This window comes from Argentina silus (genome assembly GCF_951799395.1).
Source record: "Argentina silus genome assembly, chromosome: 2".
Classification (NCBI taxonomy): Eukaryota; Metazoa; Chordata; class Actinopteri; order Argentiniformes; family Argentinidae; genus Argentina; species Argentina silus.
In genome coordinates this window covers 30,132,298-30,159,463 of record NC_139656.1, presented here as the reverse complement: position 1 = coordinate 30,159,463, position 27,166 = coordinate 30,132,298, and the positions used below count along the sequence as shown (strand labels likewise).

General features: G+C 40.9%; 3 protein-coding genes across 3 annotated transcripts; all 3 read right to left on the bottom strand.

The window, feature by feature from the left end:
* Positions 1–715: 715 nt before the first annotated feature.
* Positions 716–2,091, bottom strand: gjb1a (gap junction protein beta 1a; the record flags this gene model as incomplete). Its single annotated transcript, XM_083685865.1, has 2 exons — positions 716–1,452; positions 2,064–2,091. The coding sequence occupies 2 exons, from the start codon at positions 2,089–2,091 to the stop codon at positions 716–718; spliced, it is 765 nt and encodes a 254-aa protein (XP_083541991.1).
* A 1,498-nt stretch (positions 2,092–3,589) lies between these two features.
* Positions 3,590–7,228, bottom strand: igbp1 (immunoglobulin (CD79A) binding protein 1). The gene is made up of 6 exons (XM_083688346.1): positions 7,009–7,228; positions 6,327–6,635; positions 5,803–5,998; positions 5,610–5,689; positions 5,318–5,427; positions 3,590–4,707 (listed from the first exon to the last, which is right to left on the bottom strand). The coding sequence occupies exons 1-6, from the start codon at positions 7,218–7,220 to the stop codon at positions 4,559–4,561; spliced, it is 1,056 nt and encodes a 351-aa protein (XP_083544472.1). The 5' UTR covers positions 7,221–7,228; the 3' UTR covers positions 3,590–4,558.
* Positions 7,229–21,901: 14,673 nt separating this feature from the next.
* Positions 21,902–23,566, bottom strand: wnt11f2 (wnt 11, family member 2; the record flags this gene model as incomplete). The annotated part of the gene is made up of 5 exons (XM_083689298.1): positions 21,902–22,076; positions 22,221–22,513; positions 22,694–22,971; positions 23,107–23,342; positions 23,493–23,566. The coding sequence occupies 5 exons, from the start codon at positions 23,564–23,566 to the stop codon at positions 21,902–21,904; spliced, it is 1,056 nt and encodes a 351-aa protein (XP_083545424.1).
* Between the last annotated feature and the right edge of the window lie 3,600 nt (positions 23,567–27,166).

The window sequence follows — 27,166 nt, the reverse complement described above, 5'->3', positions numbered from 1 at the left end:
TCTCATAATCAGTGTCATTCAAAGCAAGACAACCCGATGCAAGATCATCTTATATTTTACTCTGTTAGTAAGGTAGCTATCAGAATGGATAGTTACTCGTCATAACCCAACCATTTGGTCAAACATGAAGCCGTAATGCTGGTAATAACACTGATAACCCCTGTATTTAACTGAACCAGGTACCAGATATTTTTAATACTTGCCTTTGCATTAAACATGCTTGAAAAGTTTTTTCTGAATTATGATACAGAATACATGATTAGCTGATTTAGTTCAGTCTTGCCGAGCACACCAAAAGGTGCGGACGTTGAATTTAGCTGAATATGCATATTAATTATAATGAATATGAATAAAATGTATCAGACTGAGTTTACCTTATCTCTTTCACTTTCCCTTTGTGGAATGTGCTTGTTATATATCCAATGAAATTGTCCTGGAAATGTGTCATTTCAATAAGTAAACAAAAGAAGTGTTGATGTGGGAGTCGTCACTGCTTGATACCCTCAAGCACATTCCCTCTCCCTCGGATTGACTAGAATGCCTCTCACCAAAGACTTAGAGGCATTACAGGTACAAGGGATGCATTCTGCACACCTCATCATGGTGCAGTAAGTTAATGTTCATTCAGAATTTACGGCCTTCACTTTTAGCTTTGAATAGTTACAGGATGTGCCTTATGAGTTATACAGTTGGGCACTAATCTGGTCTGCTTGAGCTAGTAGGAGCAGAGCTTTTGGGTGATCCATGCTCCCATGCTTGAGTCTCCAGCATTGTTTAAGTGCCTACCGCAGGCTTTCCCAACCAGGAATACCACCTCTGCAATGTTGAGCAGAATGCAAACCCCTGACACAATCAGCATGAACAGAGTAAAGACGGTCTTCTCAGTGGGCCTGGACACAAAGCAGTCCACAGTGTTAGGGCATGGGTACGAGTCACACTTAACCAGACGGATCATCTTGTAGCCAGGATAGATCATGTAAAAAAGATACATGAAGGCTGATTCAAAGACTATACGGAAGAATAGACTGATGATGTATGTCCACCAGAGGGCACCTATGATCTTCATTTTCTGGCTCTTTATCTGCTCCAGGTCTTTAGGGCTGGCCCGGCCAGACAGTTTGTACAGCTTCTTGTCAATGTGACGGCGGTGGGCAACATGCATGGCCACCAGCAGGGCAGGGGTGGAGACCAGGATGAGCTGCAGAGCCCACAGGCGGATGTGGGAGATGGGGAAGAAGTGGTCATAGCAGACGCTGTTGCATCCAGGCTGCTGGGTGTTACAGGTGAAGCCAGACTTCTCGTCCCCCCACACACTCTCTGCTGCAACCACAAGGACCAGGATGCGGAAAATGAAGAGGACAGAGAGCCAGATGCGACCGATGCCTGTTGAGTGTCTGTTTACACCGCTTATGACGGCATAAAAGGACGCCCAGTTCATTTTCGGTTCCAGGTCTGAAAGACAGTAAGATTGAAAAAAAGATGGAACAAATCATTCAGGTATAACATACTGTATAGTAAGCACAATGTGGCCAACATTTTTTTTTTCTTCTAAATGTTGTTTCATGTCATGGTGTATTTAAAATAATTATTAATAAGAAATCAATTAACTATTAAATTAGTTTCCATAGTTTGAAATTCAGCCTTATAACTATTTTTTTTTTATCAGTTTACTCTTAAACTGATAAAAAATCACTTCAACAAAAAAATCAACTGACAAGATTTATATGTACAATTAAAACTAGTAATTGCAATCTTCAAAATATTATTGATAGGAATTATTGTTCTCAGTCTGTTATTGCCCCAAAACTAGGACCTCTCATAATCCACTTCACCAGTCAACAACACTGTCCCACCAGGTCACCCTGAAACAGTAATAGCAGGTCCTTAGCATAGCAGGTTCATTAGAATCGAGCTCAATCATTTAAAAAAAAAAAAAAAATCTAGCATTGCAAACCAGTTTGAGCTCAGCCGGGCTCTTTTCAGCTTGTTACATTTAAAATCATTTTAATTCCATTGTTCCCGTCATCTTGGTTGCTGCAGTAGAAGAGACTAGAAGAGGTTACCAGGCTCAGCAGGAGGTGTAAGAGGCATAGGCGGCACCCAGGGTGAAGGACAACGTTGACCCGCCGGTGTAGGGTGGACATTGATGTTGGTCCAGTGGAGAAGCAAGCCCCTCTACCCACAGTGTGGTTGGCAGGCTACTTAAGAGGGCTAGCCTTTGGTCTGGCACTATGCATCATGTGACCTGCTTTCCCAAAGCCACTGGCAGGGTTGTCTGTACCCATGTGACCAGTCTGTCTAGTGGCACCAACCTCTATGGTAAATCTATAACCATCCCACAGCCAAGACTGAATGGTCACTGGTGGGGACTATCATAAAATGGTATAAATACCAAGGGTTATCAACTCCACATATAAAGTGTACAGACAACAAGGTAAGGGGGTGATTTCATTTAAACCGTCAATTTAAGATAATAATTTAAAAACACCAATAGCTCCAATGTCAGGAAACCATGATGGATACAGATAAAGTATGAGTGTGTAATAATAGTCATACAATAATAATAACAATAATAATAATAATAATAATAATATGAGTCAAATTTCTTACATTGTCTGTAGTGGATCACAATATGCAGTGACTGAAATTGTGCCCACTGCATGGAGACATAAGATATTCACTAAACATAAGTAATAGAGTTTGATTTTTTTGTTCCTTCATGGCATTATTGAACATGAGATTGGATATTAAAGGGTTAAATGAAGATGAAGAACAAAATGCCACCCTTTATACACTGGTGTTTGTTTCTAATGTGCACCACTGTTTTTTTTTTTACAATATCACATTCAATGATAAAGTGCAACACAAGGGAGAGATAATCTCTTACCTTGAATACATGAAATAGTCACATAAATTAAATGTTAAACATAATAAAAAAACAACATTTTTGTTTTACTTCACTAAGATTACGTATAACACGTAATAAATTTAACAATAAATTCCATTTACCTTCAGTTGAAGTAGTGCACAAAGACGCCCAGAAACAAGAGTTAACATCAGTATAGATTCTTTTTTTTTTTCATTAGTGACTGTGAACAAGAGCACCATGAGTTTGCATTGCTAATGATTTCTCTCACACTAGCCACTGCCCTGCACTGTAGAAGTCATATGCTCTTGTGTGAATAATTTAAATACAATAGCTGCCTTTACTGGGCCCAACAAGCCCCTTTAGAATTCAGATGAACCGCCTCGATATCCGCCTACCGTCAGCCAAGGAAAGAATCTGTGTGGACACAATGAAGCTTGCCCTTATTATCTATTGTGTTGTATGCTGGAAGGGAAGTGGAGGCTGTTTTTGACGCAATGTGGAGTAAAAAGTACAAGGCCAAAACAAAGAAAGTCTTACTACATGCTGAGGGAGTAAATCTTATAGATAACATGTCTATAACTGCCTTGTTTGTGTGTAAGAATGCAAAAAATCTAGTTGTTTGAGAAACATTTCCTTGATGGTGACCATGTCCAGTATATAATTTCGATCAATGTAAATTATAAATGTGTTTGTACAGACCACCACACATTTCTTTGACCATATCAGCTGTCACATTTATTGTGGAGGTAATCCATATTTTCAATGCCAGAGCAATTTATTTAAGAAACAATGGAAAAAGTAATTTACAAAACAGCAATCATTTGTTACAGTGGGAATAATGCAGTTGTTTTTCCTCAGATTTCATTCAAATGGTGAAAAAGTAGACCAACCACCAAATTCCTTATGAAAAGAAACCATTAGCATCCCAGCTTCCCATCACCACACAGAAACTGTCTTGTCAAAACCAGTGCATGTTCAAACTGTAAACAGTGCAGGAGTGGAAATAAATAATTGTGTAAGCCATAGATTCTGAGAAGAGAAAAATAGCTTTCACACAATTATATTATTTGTCTAAAATAATGTTTTCAGCATACATAGCAGAAACAATTACTCTGTGGTGGAATAGACATCAACCACGAGGACAAAATAGACAACAGCATACATTTGGAAGGTTTGGCTTATCATTGAGGGGGTCTTGTTAAACACACCGGGAGATGAAATGAATAAAATAGCAATTCGTACAGATGGTGTTATCATCTTTCTATCATGGCATTTCGCATAAAGGGTCTTTATGTGCATCTGGATACTCTCAGGAAATAATCATCTTAGGCTCCGTTTTACAATTTAGAATCAAATTCAGCTAAAAGATCTCCTTATGCACACAACTGGACCTGAGTAGAGCCTTTGGTGTATTCAAATGTAGCCTAGAAATCAATGGATACAAATAAATACTATGCTCCCTATGATACTACCACACTGCTTTGCAACATCAGAATAAAAAACAAAAAAACAGACATATGAACAGGTTCAGCCTGGGATTATATAAACCCCCCCCCCTTTATCAAGGCCATCTTTTCATATACATCAACAGTGTAATGTGATCGTATTTTGTAGTGCAGCGTGACAGAGACTAGGTGAACACTGCAGACCAGGCTTGGCACTTGTAGATGTTGCTATGTTCGGGGTTTATCAGCCCATGTTTTTACGATTTCCATAGCCTCTCCGATGCGTGTCTTTCCAGTTATCCCAGTCTCTGGCTTTCTGCAAGGCTCCTTCATCATCGTTCTCTACCAGCTTCTCTTTCTCTTCTTTCTCTCGCTCTTCTGCATCAAAGTCCGCTGAAACAAGGAAAAAGTAATAACACTAACTTTGACATATGGCACTGACTAGTTAATCAATAGTGCAATAATACAGCACAATAAACAACTTTGTTTTTCACAAAACAATAAATGTGAAATGAGCACAGCAAACTGTTATTAGAACATATTAACGTTACATTAACATAAGGCGAGACGGAAATTCGTTTTGATCGTTGAAAATCCTGGAACTTGAGTCAAAATGTATAAAACATTTATATATTTACGTGTGATCTTCGCCAATCAACTGCATCACACTTAAAAGTTACTTCAACCAGTGGATGCTAGCTGGCTAGTAATGCTACCAGTCTATCGTATTAGCAGTTAGCATCTGGTGGCAGTTCGCCGACTGTGTATAACGATTTTTTTCAAATATGTTCTTAGCGACACCCAAGACAACATAGCAGGCTAATGATGAAACAACATTCGTTAAGGTTTAAGAGAACGGTGAGGATGAATTTGGGGTATTTTTGCTGGGGGTCAATGGCATAACCTTGCAGCTTTCCCCAAAGTGAGGGGAGTGGTCTTATTCGTTAGGTATAGCTGTCTAGCCCTGTTATTATTGTTGGAACACATATCTGATTGGTCATACCAGCACTCTGTGGGATCCCTTGGTCAGGCAGAGCCCCTTTCTTCCTGTGCTGTTCATACCAGTCATCCACAGTCATGGTAGGTAGGCTGGGATAGCCAGCCCCAAAAACTCTGTGGTCACAAAGTATTATTACATGATAAATGAAACATCCAGTTCCTGTGGTAAACAATATGCAGTAGGTCTGTGATAGAGATGGGAGGGAGTAAGCTTTTGGTGAGCAGGGAAATGACAAGACAGGAAACAACATGAGCTTTGACAACAAAAAATAAAGACAATTTGAGCAGGTGCCTACCTGGCCTGTGCAGCATCTTTGGTAAGAATGAATGGTTTCATAGGAGGCCTGTGTTTGGACTGTGACGGTTCTGTTGAACTCTGCACATGAGAAAAGGTATAGCACATTAAACAGTCATAGCCAATGATTCACTGGTTAGCACCTTAACCTGTGAGTGATTAAGAATGAAGTTATATGCTTGAAACCAAGGTACCTTTTTAAGATCATCCATTCTGGTCAAAATCTCCATTTCCTGATCAATGCTTTCAATTTCCTCCAAGGAAATAGAGATCCATTTCTTCAAATTGAGGAGGTAGAAGTCTCGGACAATCTCATCGTCTGCATGCCCACCTTCCACTGCTGCCTTGATATCTGACAGCTTGGCCTCTGTGTCCTTCTTCTGTTTATACCTGCAGAGTAAAGTTCAACAGTAAATTATTTGTATTTAATGGGAATAAATAAGAACAAAGCGTGGTTCCATAATACATTTATTGTCTTACAATTAACTGCATTGATGAAATAACCTTCAATAGCTTCTTGTGCAGAGGCAATAACCATATGTTTAAAATACATGATCAAGGATAGGGCACAACTGACAGGGCTGCAGGTGCAAAAGAATGAGGAGAAAGGAAAACTCAATGCAATAACTGTGTCTGGTGAAATTCGTCATTAAAGTTTCTAGTCACAATTGAGTTGCCCTTACTGAATAACATAAATGTAACTTTAAAAAATACTGACCGTTCTATCTTTGATTGCCTCTGTGTTGCCATTGCAAATAAGTCTAGACCTTTGGGAGATGTTGTAGGCCCATTTGCTGATTCCTCCGATGTGCCTGCCGAGTTTTCAATCGTCTTCGGTAGTTCAAACTTAGATATATTATACTCTTTACATCTTTTCAAGAAGTCCAAAAAGTATACTCTAGCTATTTGAACTTGCTCTAGTCGTTTGGCCAGGTTCACTTGTTTCATAGTGAGAGCTCCCAGAAGCGCAGGTAACATCAGGTACTTCAGATCTGTAGTTGCCACCTCCTCCAACTCCTCATTTCGGCTGAAAAACAAGCAAACGGAATAAGAATGAGCATGTAAAACACGTCAATATCAATAATAGGGGAGCCGTGTAGCTGTCTGCACGGAAAATATAGTTGCAGATATCATTTTGAGTGATAAATTAGAAATAGGGCATTATAAACAAATGCTATAATTAATAGCGTTAGCTAGCTACGGGTAGCTAGCAGCAGTATCTATTAATTTGCTAACCTTGACTGAAACTTGAAACCCCAATTCAGCGAGATAGTTAAAGTTAACCCACTTTGTCCTGCTGACAATTCGTGTTGACTAACGTAAGATACGTATTAAAATGGCTTGATAGATGAATAGTTAGCTAGCTAGCTAACAATGTTATGACGATGCTGCTTAGGTACCTGAACAAGTCGAGCTGGGCAACCATTCGCGATGCCTCCTCCAGTTGCATTATCCCACGCTTGATTTTAACTTGTATATGGGTAGCAGCGATGGGTTCATTTGTGCTGTCCACCTCTTCAAATAATTTCCACCCACGATCTAGTAAATCAGATAGTTTAAGCGGTTCTGACTCGACCATTTCCGACAGACTAGCAGTTCCTGCAGCTGCCATTTTCCAACGTTTTCGATGTAATCTAATTCATGTCCACTATCGGCCTCCGTAATTGTCCCCCACAGATGAAATCGGGGAGGGAACTATTATGATTCGGCCTCTGTCCGTCCGTACGTCACACGCTTTTCTCCGACACCACTGTGGGACAATTCTGATGAAACTATGGTGAAAGATGCGTCTTGCCATAGAGAGATTGTTAGGAGTTTCGAAGTGACGCAGATTCATCATTAAAAACGTAGTTTGGGAACACTATTTTGAGAAATCAACGCAAAGCTGTATGAAGCAATACTGATAAACTGATCAAATAAGCACAGGTTCCCGGTGGCTTTTCAGTCTGGCTACGAATGCAGCTGTGGGAGTGTAGCCGCATGCAGTAGGCCTATAACCTAATGAACGTGGGAATTATATTTTGTGAGTTAAGTCATGCAGCATAATTTAATACCGACACTTGGCCTATATCAATAGAAAACCAGAGTTGTGTAACCTACTGTACGTTTAGAGCCAGTCGCATTTGTAACCAAATAATTTAGCAGTGCAAATATTTTGTCTTAGCCTATTGGTGAAATGTGTGTTCGAAGTAAAGGCATCTTATGTCAACACGATAATAGCCTAATGGCCCCCAAATAATTGTTCTCCTTGGTCACAGAAGGTGATCACACCAAGAGAAAACCCCTCCCTTTGCGCAACGGGGACACTACTGTAAAACAGAAACAACCAGAGTACACTTAGTAAAAGGTTTATGAATAAACGTCTTGCTTTATTCACAGGCTTCATTTCCATTACATCACTCTCCTTTTACAGAGGGGCGCTACCATTATAATTTGAGGAGGACAATGTTTCCGATAGTCCGGTTGCAATGTAGGAGGCGACCCGGAACAGAACCTTTGGACAAAGGAAGTGGAAATTGAACAAGTGTACAATACAATGTTGATCTGAGCTCAAATAAGTCAAGATGCACAAACCCATTGGGCCTCATCTGCTTGAACCAGGTCTATTGTAGCTTTCGGCCCCCCTGATTGAGTGCTATGTCCAAGGTTTGGAAGGCAGCCCATGTGCTTCCTCTCCATAAAGGTGGTGCAAACAATGCCAAAAATCATACTACAAACTTGATATGTTTTGGTGCCAAAATGTAGGGCAGTTTCTGTTCTCCATTTTCCATTAGAAATTGATAAATTCTCTATTACTATAACATTTCTGACAATCTTTTGTCCTCATTTCTATGGAAACTAATGATGCATCCTGCTTCCTGTGTCAGGCCTGGGAGTTGAACACGAGACTGAAGATGCGGGACATGGAACACAAGGCTCTTGAAGATCTGCTAAGCAAGGGGCCTAGTCACACCTGTCCTTCCCTCGCTGATACGTGAGTCATATTAATTTGCCGCCTTTGTGAGGATAGCTCTCTATGTAGAGTGCTTTCTCTAGCACTGTGACTGTCGATGGCACTTGTTCTTATCGAAGGTTTACGATGACTGATGTATAGTTGATTCACTGACTGAGACAAATATACTTATTGTAAGTCCCTTTTGATAAAACATCTGCTAAAAAAATAAGTAAATCGATACATCTAGTAATGCAAGACAGTGTTCTGGAAACGTATGGATGTGATCGGTTAAGCATTAACTTATGTGTTTGCTTTTTCTCTGGCTTTCAATCTTGTTTTAGGGAACCATACATCAATGGCTTGGTCCAAGAAGCCCTCAAGAGCCTTTCAGAAAATGTAAGCAAGGAGCCTAGCCCGAGTCTATCCAGCCCTGAACTGGTGGTGGTGGAGATCATCCCCAAACTTCTCCAGGCCTTTTGGCCCCACCCTTTGGACGGTGGCAGCAACAACATAATGTTTGACATGGCTGTTAGGTTGGCCACATCAGTCCTTGAGAAGCTGGCCAGGGCTCAGAAGGACCCCGCCCCTCAGGCCCTCTTCTCCCACGCCATTAGTGTGGTCATGGTGGAGTCCCTCCTCAGGAGGATAACTTCCATGTTCACCCCTGGACTGCTGAGGAGGGCTCTTAGGATTAAAAGCCCACATTTCCTCGGTGACCAATGTGGTCGCAGCCCAAATACAGAGGATGTTCGAGGCTTCAGCTGCCATCATCTCTGTGGTCCCCGTGGATGAAGTACCAGTCTCCAGCCTTCTGGCAGGAGACACAGCCCCTCAGCCCACCAGAGGCGTGGACATGGGGACACAGACTGAGGAGGGGATACTGACACCAGCTGAGGTGGTACCACCTACCAGCAAGGTAAGCTTTGGTCTTGTAAGCCATGTCCAATTGAAAGTCTGGCAAACCACATGATCAGATCGTACATTGAAAAGAGGGTAAATCATTATGGCAGATAGCCAGGGGGAGAGGAAGACTCTACCAGCAGAGGTGATGTCAACAAAGGAGGCCAATGAGGTAAGCACTGCCCATACTGTAGTACAGTATTTACTGCATGACCAAGCTATAAAATAAAATACAAATAAAATGTTTAACTTAGTCCCTCTGCTGTTTTCAGTCTCTCAGGGATGCCACCATAGCCGCTACACCAGACAAAATGGAGGTGAAGGAAGCCACTGACATCATATCAGGTACAGGAGGTTACGCACATTTGTTATAATTTCCTTTCACATTGTAATGAATGCTCTCTTTAACCAAGCATGTGAGACATTGATACTTCTTCTTGTAATTTTCAGATGAGGCCCAGAGCAAGCCCAAGCAAAGCATCCTCTACAGGCTGTGGAGGGCAGTGTGCTGCTGTGGCAGTTCCCAACGCAATGATGACTGAATCTCCATAAAATGGCAAAAGGCCATCATCATGGTCAACATTTCAATTAATAAACCATTCATTTGTCATCGTAATTGATGTTTAATTATCTGAGAATGGGTATGTAGCAAAGGTTTAGCTGGTTGAATGGTATTGTCTGTCTATGGTATCAACTGTATCTTTTCATTTATCATAATTCAGGTTGGAACCTACTTTGAGTTTGGGAAATATGATGTGCCCAATTATAGTAATTTGCTTTGGATACTTTGACTTTGACGCACAAATCATATATTGTCTAACAGGAACGGTAAAGGCAGTGTTTGTTAGACAATAATGCTGCTTGTCTGACATCGAGGACCACAATGGAAATAAGTCCTTTGACTTTATTGTGTATTACGCTCAATGTTCTTTTACTGTGGGTATTGTTGTTGTTTTTTTACCATATGGAGCAACTGTATACTGTATGTATTTAAAATTGTCAAATAAAATGAATTCATTCATTCAATGTGCAGTACTGTATGTAAGAAATATTCATAACAGATGGAGATGATATTGTCAGGAGCATAACAGCATTCAGTAGGTTAATGCCATCCAACAGATGTCTACAATTGCATTATGCAAGAACTATTCACTTGATAAGTTATAAAATGTGTGTTTTATCTAAATTGTGTGCAGCAGTTTCCAGTTTGTAGAGTACAGTGAATCTTGCTGACTCACAGTAAGTGTAATGACTCCAGCAATGAGCCCCACCAGAGGCAAAGTGTTTATGTCACTAAAGGGTCATGCTGTAATGAACAGCGCACCATGTTTGAACCTGTTTGTCACTTTGTGACCACTTAAATTGCATATCTAATCCCTAAGCAATCACATCACTTTATATAATGCTTATTTTATCTAATCTTTTACTGTATTTGTGGTATATATTTCAATACGTTCACTTGGTTTGTGGTCAGACCGAAGTGACTCTTCATTTACATCCTGCAATGTAAACAAGCCAGATAATACCAATGGTAATGACATATGTGCAGCAGCTTGCAGTTACTCAGGCAGATGGGAGGATTTTTCCTGTGCGATTAAGTTCCCCTTATTTTGCTACAGTGGCGAGTTTGAATTTCCAAATGCTACCAAAGTGATAAACAGAGATTGGTTGGAAAATACAGTACGATTTTCTTCTTTACTGTTTGCATTGAGGACCACTCAACAACCACTGAATGACTCTGACAGCCACACATTTAAATGAAAAAAGACTTGTTAATCATAATCTGACCCTGTGCACAAAAAGACTGTATCAGGCCTCTCACAATGGGACATCTGTTATGCGGATTGAAAAAAAGTTTTGCATTAATTGCATTGTTCGGTCTGAAGCTTACACTCATTTTGCGTACAACAAGTTTGAAATGTCTACCCTCAAGTCTTTATTCAAAAACATTCATAAACACAATTAACAAATGTACCAATATTCTATCTCATGTTTGTGTATTTGTAAGTCCCAGTGAAAAGGCAGATGGTGAGAGTGAATCCGACCCCATAAAACTCCACACTGGACTTGAATGATCCAGGGGGAGGGAGGTGTTTCCCGGCAATAGGCCCTGTACAGGAGCCCCGGACCAGCCCTCTGTCTAACGGGTTAGTTCCTCAGCCTAAAGAGTCTTACCCTAATAGGTTTCTTAAAGATATACTTAGGCTGGTGGCGGATAGATTTACCCTGCTGTTAACCTGTGGGGGGACATGCAGCGTTCGGCCTGTAGAGGGAGCTACAGGACCGTGGCCGGGGTTTACGAAAACGAGGCTTCGTTGCGCACCTGTTGCGAATGAAGCCTCGTTGCCGAAATGGTTTAAGATGTGTGTGCCTCTGCTTTGGGGGAGGACGGCTGGAAAGCGGGGACTGGAAAGTCCTAACAAACATTTATAAAAATAAACGGGATTTTCACACACCAGGAACCTCGAGTCCGCCTCTGTGTCACGGAACCTATTACAGTGGCGCCCAACGTGGAGCACAGAGTGAAGGCAGAGGAAAATGGAGGCGTTAAGCGCGGCCATCGGAAGGATGGCCCTCGTACTGGAGCAGCAGGCCCACCTCCAGCAGGAGCACCAGGCCGCGGTGGGGGAGATGGCGACGTCAAGGGCTGAGGACCAGGCGTTCTTGGATTCGGGCTGCATGCAGTCCATGATCCAGGAGTGCCTGGTTCTACCGGGGGCATTGTTAAAGGCATCGAGGGTGTCGGTGAAGTGTGTGCATGGGGACATTCACGAATATCCTGTGGTCGCTATCGAGATTCATTTTGAGGGAAAAAAGCATAGTGTACAGGCGGCGGTTAGCCCGCGCCTCACGCATCCCCTTGTTCTGGGTGTAGATTGGGAGGGGTTTCCTCAAGCGGTAAAGCGGGCTACCGGGGTGCGTGCACGACAGAGAGGGAGGTGTGAGGCGTGTAAATGTGCTCTGTGCTGAGGCGGCGCCTCGCGACACTGCCGAGGAGCCAGAGTCGGCGGGGGGGTCTCAACCCGAGATTTCCCCGCCGAACTATCCGCTGCTAGGTGACTTCCCCCTCGAGCAGTCTCGTGACGAGACCCTACGATCGGCCTATGACCAAGTGATAGCGATTGATGGTACTTTGGTACGGCCAGACACAGTACGCGCCCACCCCTATTTTGCGATTATCAGCGACAGGTTATACCGAGTAAGTCGTGACTCACATAGTCAGGAGGAAGTAACCCAGTTGTTGGTTCCCCGTAGCCGCCGGGAAATGGTCTTCCAGGCGGTTCATTTCAACCCCAATGGCGGGCCATTTAGGTTATGATAAGAAACCGTATAATGGCTCGATTTTATTGGCCGGGAATTCGTAGGTGGTGCGCTTCCTGTCGTGAATGTCAGTTGGTAAATCCCCCGGCCATTCCACGGGCCCCCTTGCGGCCCTTACCATTGGTCGAGAACCCATTCGACCGCATTGCCATGGATATTATCCGGCCATTTGATCGGTGTACACAGGGATATCGATTTGTGTTGGTCTTGATAGATTACACAACCCGATACCCCGAGGCAATACCGCTGCACAATATTTCTGCCAGGAGTGTAGCGCAGGCATTGTTTCAAGTAATCTCCCGGGTGGGAATCCCGAAAGAGATTCTCACCAACCAGGGCACCAATTTTATGTCACGCACCCTTAAGGAACTGTACAGGTTGTTGAACATCAAGATTCGAACCAGTGTTTACCACCTGGCCATTGTGAGCGGTTCAATCGGACCTTGAAATCGATGATCCGGAAGTTTTTGCACGAGGATAGTCGGAATTGGCATAAATGGCTAGATCCCCTGCTATTTGCGGTACGGGAAGTTCCCCAAGCTTCCACCGGGTTTTCCCAGTTTGAATTACTCTACGGGCGAAAACGAGGCTTTGTTGCGCACCTGTTGCGAATGAAGCCTCGTTGACGAAATGGTTTAAGATGTGTGTGCCTCTGCTTTGGGGGAGGACGGCTGGAAAGCGGGGACTGGAAAGTCCTAACAAACATTTATAAAAATAAACTGGATTTTCCCACACCAGGAACCTCGAGTCCGCCTCTGCGTCACGGAACCCATTACATAACCGTCTACTTCCCACAGTTTCCCCTGCTTCCTCTTTCTGGTTTTGCTCCATAAGCGACCCACAACAGAACACAGCCTGTGAAAGCCCCAGTAGTTAATGACGGTTCTATTCTTATATGCATGCCAGTTGGTGTGGTTGCAGGAATTTAATTTATCGATGAGGACAATTCTTCCATAGAATAAAAAGAGGCTAAAATAACCATTTAGATCCTATGATGTAATGTGCGCAGTGAAATCTAACCTTTTACAATTAACAAGGAGGGTAACACAAGTTAGGTGACTATTTCTATTCTATCTAAACTTGTAACAAGAGCTAAAATACTTATTTTTCTTTAAATGCAGATTTGTACTTTATTTAAGCTTTAAGCATTACAGCATGGTAATGCAATGTAGCAAGAAAGTAATTTTAGAAATAAAATAAATTAAAGTAAATAGAAGAAATAAAAGAAATAAAATATTATCCTACTCTGTCTGATTTAATCTAATTTTAGAGAGGCTCCATCCAGCATCGACCTTTGCAACCTTTGCAACCATCGAATACTCTCGGTTCCTCTATCAGCCCGTGGTTGCACCGTGCCCTCAGCCAAGGGGCTTCGACAACCCACCCTTCTCCGTCCAAGTAAAGCGGTCACTCAACCTCCAGCAAGCCTTTTAGCCGAGTCCCAACCACAGATAGTTATGGGCAATGCCAAGTACTGAGAGGGCGAGGGCTAAGTCTCCAGGCAGCTCAGAGGGAGAGAGGACTTTGGTCGTGGACGCCCCGATTGGGCTAGACCTCCTGGTCTCTTAGGGATCCGTCCTCCGTGGGGTCTTACGGAATTGCCCATTGAGATGCTCTTGTCATCCCTTTTTATACCCCCGAACAGACCCAGGCTCCTCCTGGAGCCTCCTTTAACTTATCAGACTTGTCTCCTCCTTCACATCACTCAGGCCCACCTCCTGGTAAGTACCAAAGTTTCCCAGCTGGAAAGTACTCTCCAGAGAAGGCCCGCTCCACGAGGTCATCCACCCTGTATAAGTTGCTAGCAAACTGACTGTTACTTGTTCTGCTCAGCAACTCTCTCTCTCTGGCCTTGTCAGGTTCTTCTTTTTCTCTCTCTCCCTCCCAAACTTGATTATAATTGAACATTATATAAATAAAACTTGATCACGTTTCAACATCATCTTTCCACATCAAATCCTTCCATTAGTTTTCAACTTCCATCATTAAATATGTTAAACACATTTCCACATTAATCATTCTGTTAGATACATTTGAAACATTAAATGTATTAAAACATGTACTATTTATTATATTTGAATGGTTACATTTGCTGTTACTTTATTAGTTATATTGGAATAGTTATATTTTGATTTTATATCATTAGTTATTTATGCTATTGATAACACTTGATTTTACTTCAGAGCCTCATTACACCACACAGACCTGCCTAGAGGTTAGAGAGGCCGGCCAGCAATCGGGAGGTTGCTGGTTTGATCCCCACCGTAGGAGGGAGCTGGATGTGAGCTGGTAACTGGAAGGTTACTGGTGTCATATCTACCACTACCGGTGTGCCCTTGAGCAAGGCACTTAACCCCTAACTGCTCCAGCGGCACCGAATATGGCTGCCCCAGGGCTCTGTTCTCCCTTGGGGTGTGTGTGTGTGTGTGTGTGTGTGTGTGTGTGGTCTTGGGAGAGGTGTGCACTTTGCATAAGCTGCCATATCAATGTGTAACATGTGAATGTGTTAAGTGTAAACAGCTGATCTGTCACCTGACAGACAGCTATTGTCCTGCCTAAACTAAGCTTTATGTTGATAAACTCAGCCACATTAGTTATCTCTTCTGTCAATCAAGATGTTTATCTTGTTGTAGAGACAATGTAAAAACACTTCTTTTTTTTTAAGTTTCACTTCAAATTAAGTTTATGTACCATCATTTAAATCCTCAATAAACATAAATTATAATCAAAAAGTGTAGCAGGAATATTTTTCTCTGTACTCAAGTCCTGACATGAGTGATCTAGTCAATTAAAAATTATTAACATGAATTGCTGGAATGTATCAAGAAATTGCAAGCTGTTATAACAAATTATATAGTGAGAGATATACAGTATGTGAGTCTCTAGTTTGTTAAATTGCTCCATTTTATTTGATTTATCCATTAACAATTATGCCTTTTCATTATTCTGTATGTCCTCTGGCATATATGCATAATTGCTCCATGATGAAATCATAATAATGAATATGCAAGGACAACGACTATCAGACACAAACATATTACATAACATATTTATTACATTCTAAAAAATATTTTTTTCTTAAGAAAAGGATATTCCTCATACAAAACATTTACAGAACATTTTCAATTTCTCATTTCCCCCCCAAAGAACATTATTTGTATCAATGTCTTTCTCAAACCAACCGGAAGATAAACCCCCCTGATAGTGTTTCTTACAGAAATTTGAAAAGCAGGAAAACTTGGTTCGCAAAGAGGATGCAATGTAGTAGTCCTTAAAAAAACAGCCTAAAAGAGTGTAATAAGCAATGTGTAAACAATATTTTTCTGAGGGAGCATTAGTTTGGAGACTAGATCATAGATCAACGTCTTTTCACAGACACTGGTCTTAGAGTAGAACGTTTCGAAATCACATCAAGCAAAAGAACAAAATACGTTGGAAAAACAAAAGCTTAGAAATAACTTAGATATGTTAAATAAATCTAAAATCTAACACTTCTTACTTGAAATAAGAGATAAATGGAGAAAATTATAGATGGAGCGCTGCAATCTCTCTTAATGTGACTAAAAGAGTCCTTCAAATATTGCTGCTTCACTGTAAAACTGCTAAAAGCTGCATAAAACTGACAAACTGCAGCTTTCAGTTATGAATCTCAGATGTTATCACTTCTGTGTGCCCACACCAGTTTTTGTTATTCCATAGATCTAAATTCTTAGTCCAACTGTCAAGATCTGAATTGTGTGTGGCCCAGGCTTTAATGGGAATGAAGTATGGCATTTCTTAACAAATCACAAAAGTGACCAAGCACCTACAGTAAATTATTTGGGCTACATACCTCAAGCCAGAGTTGGCCAACAAAAACTGCCAATTCTCACCCAGTACTGGTCCCCCATATTCAGACCTACATTGGCCTAGTGACAATGGGAACTTATTAGAGCCATACACCAGATACAGTACCAGAGCTGGCCCATAAGCAAAGATCCAGCTATCACCCAGTACTGGCCCGCCACATTTAGACCAAAGTTGGCCCAATAATTACAGGAATGTATCAGGGCCACATTCTTCATTCCAGAGCTGGCCCATGAGCAAATGGTCATCCAGCATTGCTCCCCCACTTTTGGGGTATTTTTACATCCTCTTTGAAAGTACCAAACTCAGTCCTCTTTAAAAGAACCAAACTCAACCCTCTTTAAAAGAAACAAACTCAGTCCTCTTTAGAAGAACCAACCCACCCCCCCCGAAAAGTTAACAAACTGAGTTATGTTTGTATTCACACTGCCCTTCTGTTTGAATAAGGACTCCATTTTAGCAGTGATGAGGTCTCAGTCCACTTTGCATCTTGGGTAATTGCACATTTATTGTGCATCTGACATGTACAGCAAGCTAAGAGAGTCAGGACAGAGCGGTTCCAATGAAGTGCACTGGCAGTGCTTTGCGCTCACATTGCACTCAAGAAAGCGAAACCCTAAAGTGAATTGAATAGAGGTGTGAATCTTTCGCTTCAGACCGATTCGGAATGCGTCTAAATACATGGTCTATGATATGATACAGGAAAGATATAAACATGTATCGATTTGATACAATACGGTTTAATTCAACATTAAATCAAAGTCAAAATATTCATCTTCCAAACAAGTCACTGTGTTTATTTTCACACAAGTATTCAGTGCATTGCTTTGAATTTGCAAGAGCTTGTTATGAACAAAGATAACATTTTAAAACATCTCCTGCAACAGTGTGTTCTTCGTTTTCAGTGACACCATGTTGTCTTTTCAAATGCGTTGAAAGGTTGGTGGTACTGCCCGAGTACTTGATGCCAGCTCTACAAAGTTTGCAAATCAAAAGCTTCTGTCCAGATTGGCTTCTTTTTGATAGAACCCGAAGTGTTTCCAAACTTCAGACTGGTTGGCATGTTAAACACTGTGTCCTCTAACATTTTAGCGAGCTCAAAGGACAATAGTTATTGTTATTTTTTGAGTGGTTGGCAGGCGCAATTAACAGAACAGATACCGTAAAACTCACAATAAACGCCCCGTCTCCAATAACAGCCTGATTCTAATATGTGGTTGTTTAAGCAAAAACACCTGGGCTGTTATTGGATGTTTTACAGTTGAAAAGACGGTGAAAGGGCCAGCTCTATTTTGGCAAGAAGGGAGAAGGAGAGTTGAGATGACGCTTCCCAGAAACCAATCACATTAATAATGCGATCTGTGATTGCCGTATCGGTTTATGTCGGTTTGGGGTCTTCGATCGCACATTGTAGATGCTTGGACCGATTCGCATCGATGTATCGGTGAATCGTTACACCCCTAGAACTGAACTCAGATCTCCCGAGATGATGTCAGTTCGGTTCGCTTCAGAGGGGTCTGACTTCATTCGGAGCATTCACACATGCATGACAATTTGGGAAAACAGCTCTGAGTTCACATAATTGGCTGAACGAGACCCAGTGTGAAAATATCTATCCACCAAAAGTGACCCAGTAACGACAGGAAGGTATCAGGGCCAGATATCACTTGCCAGAGCTGGCCCATGAGCAAAATGCCAACTCTCACCCAGTACTTGTCAACCACACTCAGACCAAAGATGGTCCTGTAACTATAGGAACGTATCAGCCACATTCCTCATACCAGAGCTGGCCCATAACAAATTGCCAACTCTCATCCAGGACTGGCCCCCCACATTCAGACCAGACCTGGCCCATATACTACTTGCTGTTTCCAGCACTGAGCCATATGTGCCACCACAAGACCAGATATGGCCCACAATTTGTCTGCTGTGAGAGGGCAGGGAGAGTGAACACATTGTAACTGCTCATGGACTGTGCATAGCTAATATTCTGAATGTTAATATCTAGGGCTGTGAACATAAAATAAAAATATGGAATAAATGATTTTACAATGGGCTGTTAAGAGGGTCTGGGATGTTTTCATTGGCCAGACTTTACCACTCCACTTACTTCTATAGAGATGAGAAGCATGCTGACTACTACAATGCCTGGGGGCTTGGCAGAGACTGGACTAGAAGCAACTATGCAATGCATGATGGGAGATGGAGGATAAACTGAACTGAATAAGAAGGAACACTGTTTAGTTTGAACACATGTCAGTGAAATATATACTTTTCATGACGATATATATGGCTGAATGTTTTCTAGATAGGTGTGCCCACATATTAGGCTTGTATTGCGATCTGGGTTCCAGGTATTTTTTTTATGAAGCATTTTTTTATGAAGCATTAAAAAAATGTGTAACCATCTCCAGATAGATTCAATGTAGCATGTTATATTTCAAACTTCAGCCATTGGTCTGCCTCCTCAAACTCCTAATCTGTTTATCATCAGGTAGCCTTTTAGTCAAGGCATTTGTTTTTTGTGAATATGTCAAAGACTGCATTTAAGTCTCAACTGCTGTTACTGGTAACTGGATACCCCCACTGTTCAAACAGACTTTAAACGTTAGCCGATGTATCTCGCATTTGACATTTTGCTTTTGTTAAGTCACCAATCATGGAGATGAACTGCAAATGAATAAATAATGCAGTGTAATGAAAAACAAGTAAAGTCACTTGGGATCGAGAACTGCAATTGAATAGTGCCATCAGTGCAATTGTGTTGTGTGAAAACATGTCTTCATGAGGGTTGAAATCATTCACCACCAGTGGTGACCACCACCACAACCCCCCACTGCATGCCTCGAAAGTCATCTCCTAGAAACTCAGTACATCAGCTGTATGACAGGGAAACTAGAGCATTTGGAGCTCAGTCAACTAGTAGAGAACCATTGTTTTCGTTCATGTGCTTAATGCCTTACTTGCTTGATTCTTTCCTCTTACAGCTTTCCGCTCCCCTGATTACTGAGTTATTAACTCATGTTTTTTAATCTGACAATTATCTCAGGTGTTATCCCCAGGTTTGGAGGGAAGCCCATGTGCTCCCTCTCCATAAGGGTGGGGACCCCTCTGACCTAGAACTATTGTCCAATATCGAAGTTATCCTGTCTTTCTAGAGTCCCTGGTCAACTCGTAGTTAAGAACATTTTTAACTTCCCATTCTATTTTAAATGTGCACCAATCCGGCTTTAGACCTGGACATTTTCTGTTATCTATATTGTGTGTGTTTTTTTTATTTTTTAAACCTATGTTGCTTATGTCTTAAGGGTTTATATAATGTGGTTATTCTTTTTTCATTCATTCTTTTATAGATTTCCCTTTTTTCCCCCCTCTGCTTTTTTTCCTTGAAATATTTTGTGTCTGTGTCTGTCTGTATGTTTATTTTACCCCCATGTGCCTTCTTCTTACAGAACTCTTCTGCAAAAGAGACTCAGTAAGATCTCCCCTGTATAAATAAAAGATAAATACAAAATAAATAAATAAATAAATACAAAATAAAACTTAATAACAATAGATAGGTTGACATTTGTTAGAGATAGTTAGATAGATTGATTCACCATAAATTGCCATATACAAATGTAACAGTTCTGTAATTAACTTCACAAGAGACTAAACTAAAGGGAAGCATGAATCATTTTAACACCTGTTTATTTAGCAATTAGTCTTAAAACATGCACAAGACAAATAACCCCATTGTAAATACTTGTCCTCACATTCCCACTAAAATAATCTTAAGTGGGCTGCAGCCATCAATCATACCCTTAATATTCCTATACAGACAATGTGAGCCATTTTCTTTCCTGTGTTCAAATTAACAACATACTTTAAATTAGTATTTAATTGCAATCAACCTTTAAACCCAGGGTATTGTTTCAGTAACAATTATGACAGGGTCATAAGTATGCGCCAATTTATCTGTAGATTTGGACCGTTAAGAATGATCACCACAGTCAATACAATTCTGGACTCAGATCAGTGAGGAGGGTTTGCATGCATTCCAAGCATATTCTCACCAGGTCCTGAATCAACATGGGGGATCTTTACAGTTGGATGCGACCTCTTTAGTTAATCTCAGGCTCTGGAACTCCACGACTCAGACACATTTGGAAAATATGTATGTGGAGTTGTGCAAGGGTCATCATCTCTAAGCTGATTCTTAAAATTTGCTCAATGATCAACAATTGTCAATTGAAATGCAGTTACTGAATCCTAGGAGCACAAAACTGTTACAATAGACAGCTTTTGTATTTGACAATGTCTCATGTTAGTTCATATTCTTATTGGAATCTAGTTAACAATGTGCTTAAGTATTCACACTGTTACCACTATTACTACCACTATTATCACCACTATTATTACCACTATTTTTACCACTATTATTACCACATTTAATACCACTATGATTATGAGTGACCCGGGTACAAGAGGAAAGATTCTGTTCTAGTAACTAAACTATTTCCCCTGAACACAACTTTAGAAAAACATAGTTGTCGGCCTTTACAACAGTTCTGTATTGTTATTGTAACATTACATATATGTAACATTATATATATGTAACATTATATATATGTAACATTACATATAAAACTACATTTATTCAAGCTACCACACACAGTGACAGTGAGTGTTTCCTTTTTAGCAGTGTTATAACAGAACAGGACACATCTAAACATAGTGTAGCATTTTTTTAATAAAATAAATATAAAATTACATTACAAAAATATCCTGAGCAGATCAGGGTACCTGTATAACTGAAACAGGCTTCAGAGCAATCAGGCACACTAACGTATCTCCTTGAGAGTTTAGTTAATGAATAAGGAGTACATTGTCAAATGTTTTTTCATTTTCAGTTAAAAATCCTCAAGCTGACTGGGCAGTTACCATTTGGGTAACTTCTGAGTAGTCTTTTTTGTGATTCATGCCTATTGTCTCCTATTCAAGTTGGCTTCCATTGAGGAATGTTTAACTGACCAGGCATGAAAGGCTATAGCTCCCTATCAATCACATTTGCCCATCAAGTAACCAATTCTCTACACAGTATCATGCAATCTCTTCAACAGGTAAAGGGGGAGTACAAATCCATCTTCTCATCTTTGGTAGTGTCTAAAGAGTTGTTTATCTTATTTTTCATTGTGGAGTCATATATATATATATATATATATACATGTGTCCTCCAATTTTAGCAGACAGCTCGACAAGACATGGTGAAAATAGTGCTTCATGTTTGCTCAAGTGTCTTTGGGCCAAGTTCATTTGCATACGTATCTCTCCACTGTCCGTTCACATCTCTTACAGGTGACGTAGCAGCACCAGTGGTACTTGCACTGACATCTCTCCACCATTGTCTCTGCGTAGGCGTTGTAGCCGCGACCACAGCACATGAGATTGCAACTCCCACTGTCATTGGATGTCTTGTTGCACTGTCTGAAGACAAAAAAATAGGTCCAATCAGTATTAAAAAAACAACGACTATTTGATTATTTGAATATAAAACAATGATAATGCCTTTATGGATATAAAGGAAGAGGGACACAAAACATGTTACTTGCAACACAGACGAAAATGTACCTGTCCTGTGTGCCGAGTGACCCATGCTTCTCGTTGTGTGTGCAGTAATCCGGAGAGCTGACCAGATAGACCAGCTCACTCTCTCTCACTGGTCGAACATCCAGCTCTTTGGGGACCAACTGCTTCCTTGTCCCAACATGGCGATGTTTCACCTTGGTGGCAGCCAGGTACTTGGATTTGAGATCCATGGCAATGTGGCCGATATCATGGAGGCTCTTCCAACATGTTTTGACAGAACACGACCCGGACACCCCGTGGCATTTGCATTTGGTCTCATGGGCATCAACCAGTGCCTGAACGTAGAGCACAAACAAACATTTGATTTAGAAGGAGATATTTATGGTTAAACAAAAAGCCAATGGCACTATAGTTTGGGGCTGCCGGAATGCACACTGAGGAAATCCCCAATGTGAGATGCCCGTGCGTAAATCGCGTGCGTAAATATGTTAATTGTAGCCTTCAGCGTACGCTACCTGTCTTCCAACCGCGTTGTTGTGCAAGTGCATCAGTCTGAATGCCTGCGAACCAGATCTGCTGTTTCTCATTGGTGTATCAGAAAATGCTGAGCCCATTTGGAGACCGTAGCGCAGATTATCACCGCATCCTCCCCATCTGAAGTCTGGCCCGGCCTGTTCAGCAGGCGCTGGAGCGCAAGAGCAGCTTGGGAGCTCCCCTGAGGAGCAGGCTTTGGCGATGGAATGACTCACTACGGCAGCGGCCAGTGAGAACACAAACGCGGATTCTCTAGTACCTGCAATAACACACATTCAAAAGCTCAGTAAATGCTTAATAACACGGAGGTTATAGACTTAATCAGGGTTTATTGTATAAACCTGTGGAAAACCACGACCATTCAATATGTTTTCGGTTTTTTTCTTCATCCTACCTTTTGCTAAATCGGGGGTAAAACGAGGGGCACTTTCAATAGACGAACAGTTCCACCGCATGTCACTAAAGGTCTTTTGACAGGTGTTTTTAGTCAACTTCGCTGCGTGAACAATACTGTGCATCAACTCAAGATTTCGACGACAAAGTTGCAACTGGTCAGGAGCCAACCCGTCCAGTAGCTTGCAATGATGAGTTTGATTCCAACCAACAGAGCTCCCATTTACAGTGAGTCCACTGCAAAGACAAAACATATATACAAACTTAAATTAGGTCATCAATAAGCTATTTCATATAGACTATAGGCTTACTATTAAACACATTTAGGCTATCCAAAAATATAAACTAAAGATTCATTATTGCACAAGAAAAAGAATATTCACTTACAGCCAGTGTATGGCAGCACAGTAGTAGTTGTTCCCAATAAATGTCAGTAGCAATAAATCCATGTGGAATTTCATTGTAAAATATTGCAATAGAGCTACTCCTCTGTCGAAAGTTATCAATGTAGCTCCAATCAGAAGAGTATTCCTTTAGTAGTCCAAGGGGGATGATGTTGTCCTCGGTAAATGAAAGATTAGGTTTGTAGGTTAGTGCCCTCACGCTGCTGGCCGCTGTGACCCACGGAGCCTTCTTATGTCGGCTTTACTACGACAGCCACGCCCCAGTCAACTGCTTGTGAATGAACATATCCATATGGTTTAAGGCCATGCTCTATTTCAATATTTACTCGCAGCAGGGCCTATATGAATTTCATAGGCGTATATATTATTTTTGAATGCTTCCTTACTGGACATGACGTTTAAAAGTACCCTTTTATGCATGGTTGATGTAACTGTTATTCTAGCCTAACTGCGTCTCCGTCGTTTAATCATGATTAAACAACAGCCATCCAAAGTGTGAGACGTGAGTAATCTATTACGTGAAACTATTTACTAGCCATTAGGACCTTTGAAGATTTCCTTTGAAACATGATCTGCAACATACTAATCTGCATTAGGCACTCTGGCAATGATATGCCCTTCATTAGGCTATTTGCCTTGTTAAAGTCAAATAATCTCAATCATTTTATAATGATAGACTGCTTGCTCTACTCTATCTTGGGGCAAAGTGCTGCAAACGGCGCAAGAGCACGCTTTTGACGGGAAATTCTGGGTTTTACGCACGCGGATGTCAAAGTAGGATTCAGCTTCAGTCTTATCTCAAGTCTTCACCAGGTCTCCTCCAGGCACATTACAGTAGAGGCCCATTAGTTTATAAGCCACGCTACATATAGACAAATGAGATGCATACTCTGTCTAACTTCTCTGTATAATGAAAGAGTGAACATCGAAACCAGCAACGCACTCCTGGTGATGTTTGATGTGAGTTGGGAGGAAAGGCTTGTGTCACACGCCCTTGTTCATAAAAATTACAGCAATTCGACTAAACAAGACGATTGACTGCACTAAACAAATTGCTGAACTAATCCAATTAACATTTAGGTAGGCCTACCCGTATTATCAAGGTAACCTACATGAGCTCTTGCAAAACAGAATATCAGACTGTCTTGAGTTTTATGTTTTATGTATGTGTGTATGTGTGTGTGTGTGTGTGTGTGTGTGTGTGTGTGTGTGTGTGTGTGTGTGTGTGGAATCACTCTGATCTAGCAAATAGTAATGCCCTCACATTCTTATAAACAAAGAATGCAGGGAACCAAAAGCTAGGCTTTCAGTGGCATGGACCAAATGAGGGAGTATAAATGGTTCATTATCTGCATGTGGTATGAGCACAGGATTAGAGGGTGAAAGAGGGTTTCCAGGGGACATCAGTATACTTTAGTGAGAGGATTATTCAAACTTGTGTTTATCTAACCACTATTATATTCCCACCATGACAGAGGCAAGCTTTTCTCTCTGAAGTAGACTTATGGCTTTGCAAGGCTTTGCAAGAACACCTTATTAGTGTCTTGAATACTGTCAATAAAAACTTGGTATGGGGTCATGTTGTTAAAACATTTCAGGGTCTATGTCATTGAAAGCGGGGGAGGGGCAGGGGTGCTTTTGGTATTTGAAACAAAAACATAGGCTACAGTAATTTGGTTGTATTTGACAGTAGTGTGAAACATAAGAGTATCAACATTTGTATCATGATAGAGTTAATTCTCCCTGTATGGGGTTGATGTTATTTGCCCAGAGCCAGTCTAATGGAACCCCAGTTTATGGTCAGAACAACAATATAGATGTCCTTACATCATTCGCGGTGATGACTGGCTCTTCAAGGCCTCTTGGCCGCCTGATTGTCTTTGGACAGGATCTTTGGGTTGTCTGATCTAGCTCCACTTATCAGCACCATATCACCACTTCTCTCTCTCTCTCTCTCTCTCTCTCTCTCTCTCTACCACCATTTATCTGAATGCAATCTGGATGCACAAACACACAAAAAACGGTCTGTGGTTCATATTCTAACTTCAGTAGGCCAACATCCTCTCTGTATTTGTTGTAGTTTTTCCTTGAGGTTGATCATAATCATGCTAATCTTTGATTGATTACTCCCTTTGTTCCAACTCATGTTATACTTGGTTGATTAATGTCTCTCATTGTGGAAACAAAACATCCCCATCACATTTGACGAGTTTGATAATTGTTTGACACAAGCTAAACTAGTGTCCAGTGTCATATGTTATTGCCAAAGGGGCCTATGAGTTATTTTTTTATTTAATATGACCTTATTCTCACTTACCTTACACAAGTGTGAATTGCTAGGGAGTTTATTTGCTCCAGCCAGCCATCCCCCTGAACATTCCCTCTGCTGTTAAAGCCATTCTACTCCAAGACAATCCTTTTGTTGGACCCCCAGCTTAGGATCAGGTGTTAGCAATCTTGTTAGCAGGTGAGAAAAACATTCATGTTTATGAAAGGTACATTTTGGGGTGTGAGCTTGCATGCAAGGGCTTGACCTTCCTGTTTCTCCCTTTATTCCTCTGAGAATGCTTATTCGTGGAATCTACAGTTAAAGCATCCCACCAAAGGAATGGAAGTATACATACAAAATGACAAGCAGTGTGTATTGGAGGTTGGAGAGGCAGACGTTTGAAGTCTTTGCTTAAAAGGGTATTAGGTCTCTAGAAGTGCTACTTCTGAATTGGGAGCGGTGAAAAAGAATGGAATAAGTTCATTTGTTCTTATATTTTAATGATGGTGCTAAAAGTGGTCCTATTCCACACATTTGTGGACATATTTGTGAAATAGTAAAGATGTCCACTTGTATGGGTATGCTTTCTGGCCACAAGGGGCCACTGTACATCAACACAAGGCAGGGAAGAAAGCCTTCTGATCTATACATGCACTGTAGCCTTGACATACCTAACTATCCAACTCAACAAAGGAAGCTCACAACATGTTTCATAAGTTTTTCGAAAGACATATATAGGCATATATTCATGTCAATGTCAAATCAATGGGAAACCCGGCTCTTAATCTAGCTATGGTCATCTTCAACTACACTCATACAAATTCCACAACATTATCATAGAAATTGGGTGAATTTAAAACAATTTAATATTATAAATCAATTAAATTTACAAAAACAGAATTCTATTTTATATACATATTTACAATCACAAAAGAGTATACAAATGTACATTATATTCAACATAGCAGGGAACAAATATACCCTATTTACCTACAAACAATCAAAAATAATCCACGATGTATTCTAACAGTTAAGGTGAACAATGTTTAAATTCAACCAGGATCTATTGTCACGAGGGCTGGGGTCAAATCTGAAATGCTTTATGACAACTCCTCTTGCAGACATTCAACAGCATTACTGAATGAAGCAGGATACATATCGTAACAAATACTAACTGATGACAACAAAGCCATGGCAAGCCATCTGTCTGGACATCTAAACTGAATTTTTCATAATGACCAATGAAGTGAAACATTCTTTACAGTAAATGTGTTTGGTAATGTTTTCTCATTACATGGGATGTTGGGTCAGATTTTGGATTTTGAATGATGTAGCCTAATGGTTTGACTTGGATATGCAAAAGGAAAATATATGAATTCCATAACCTC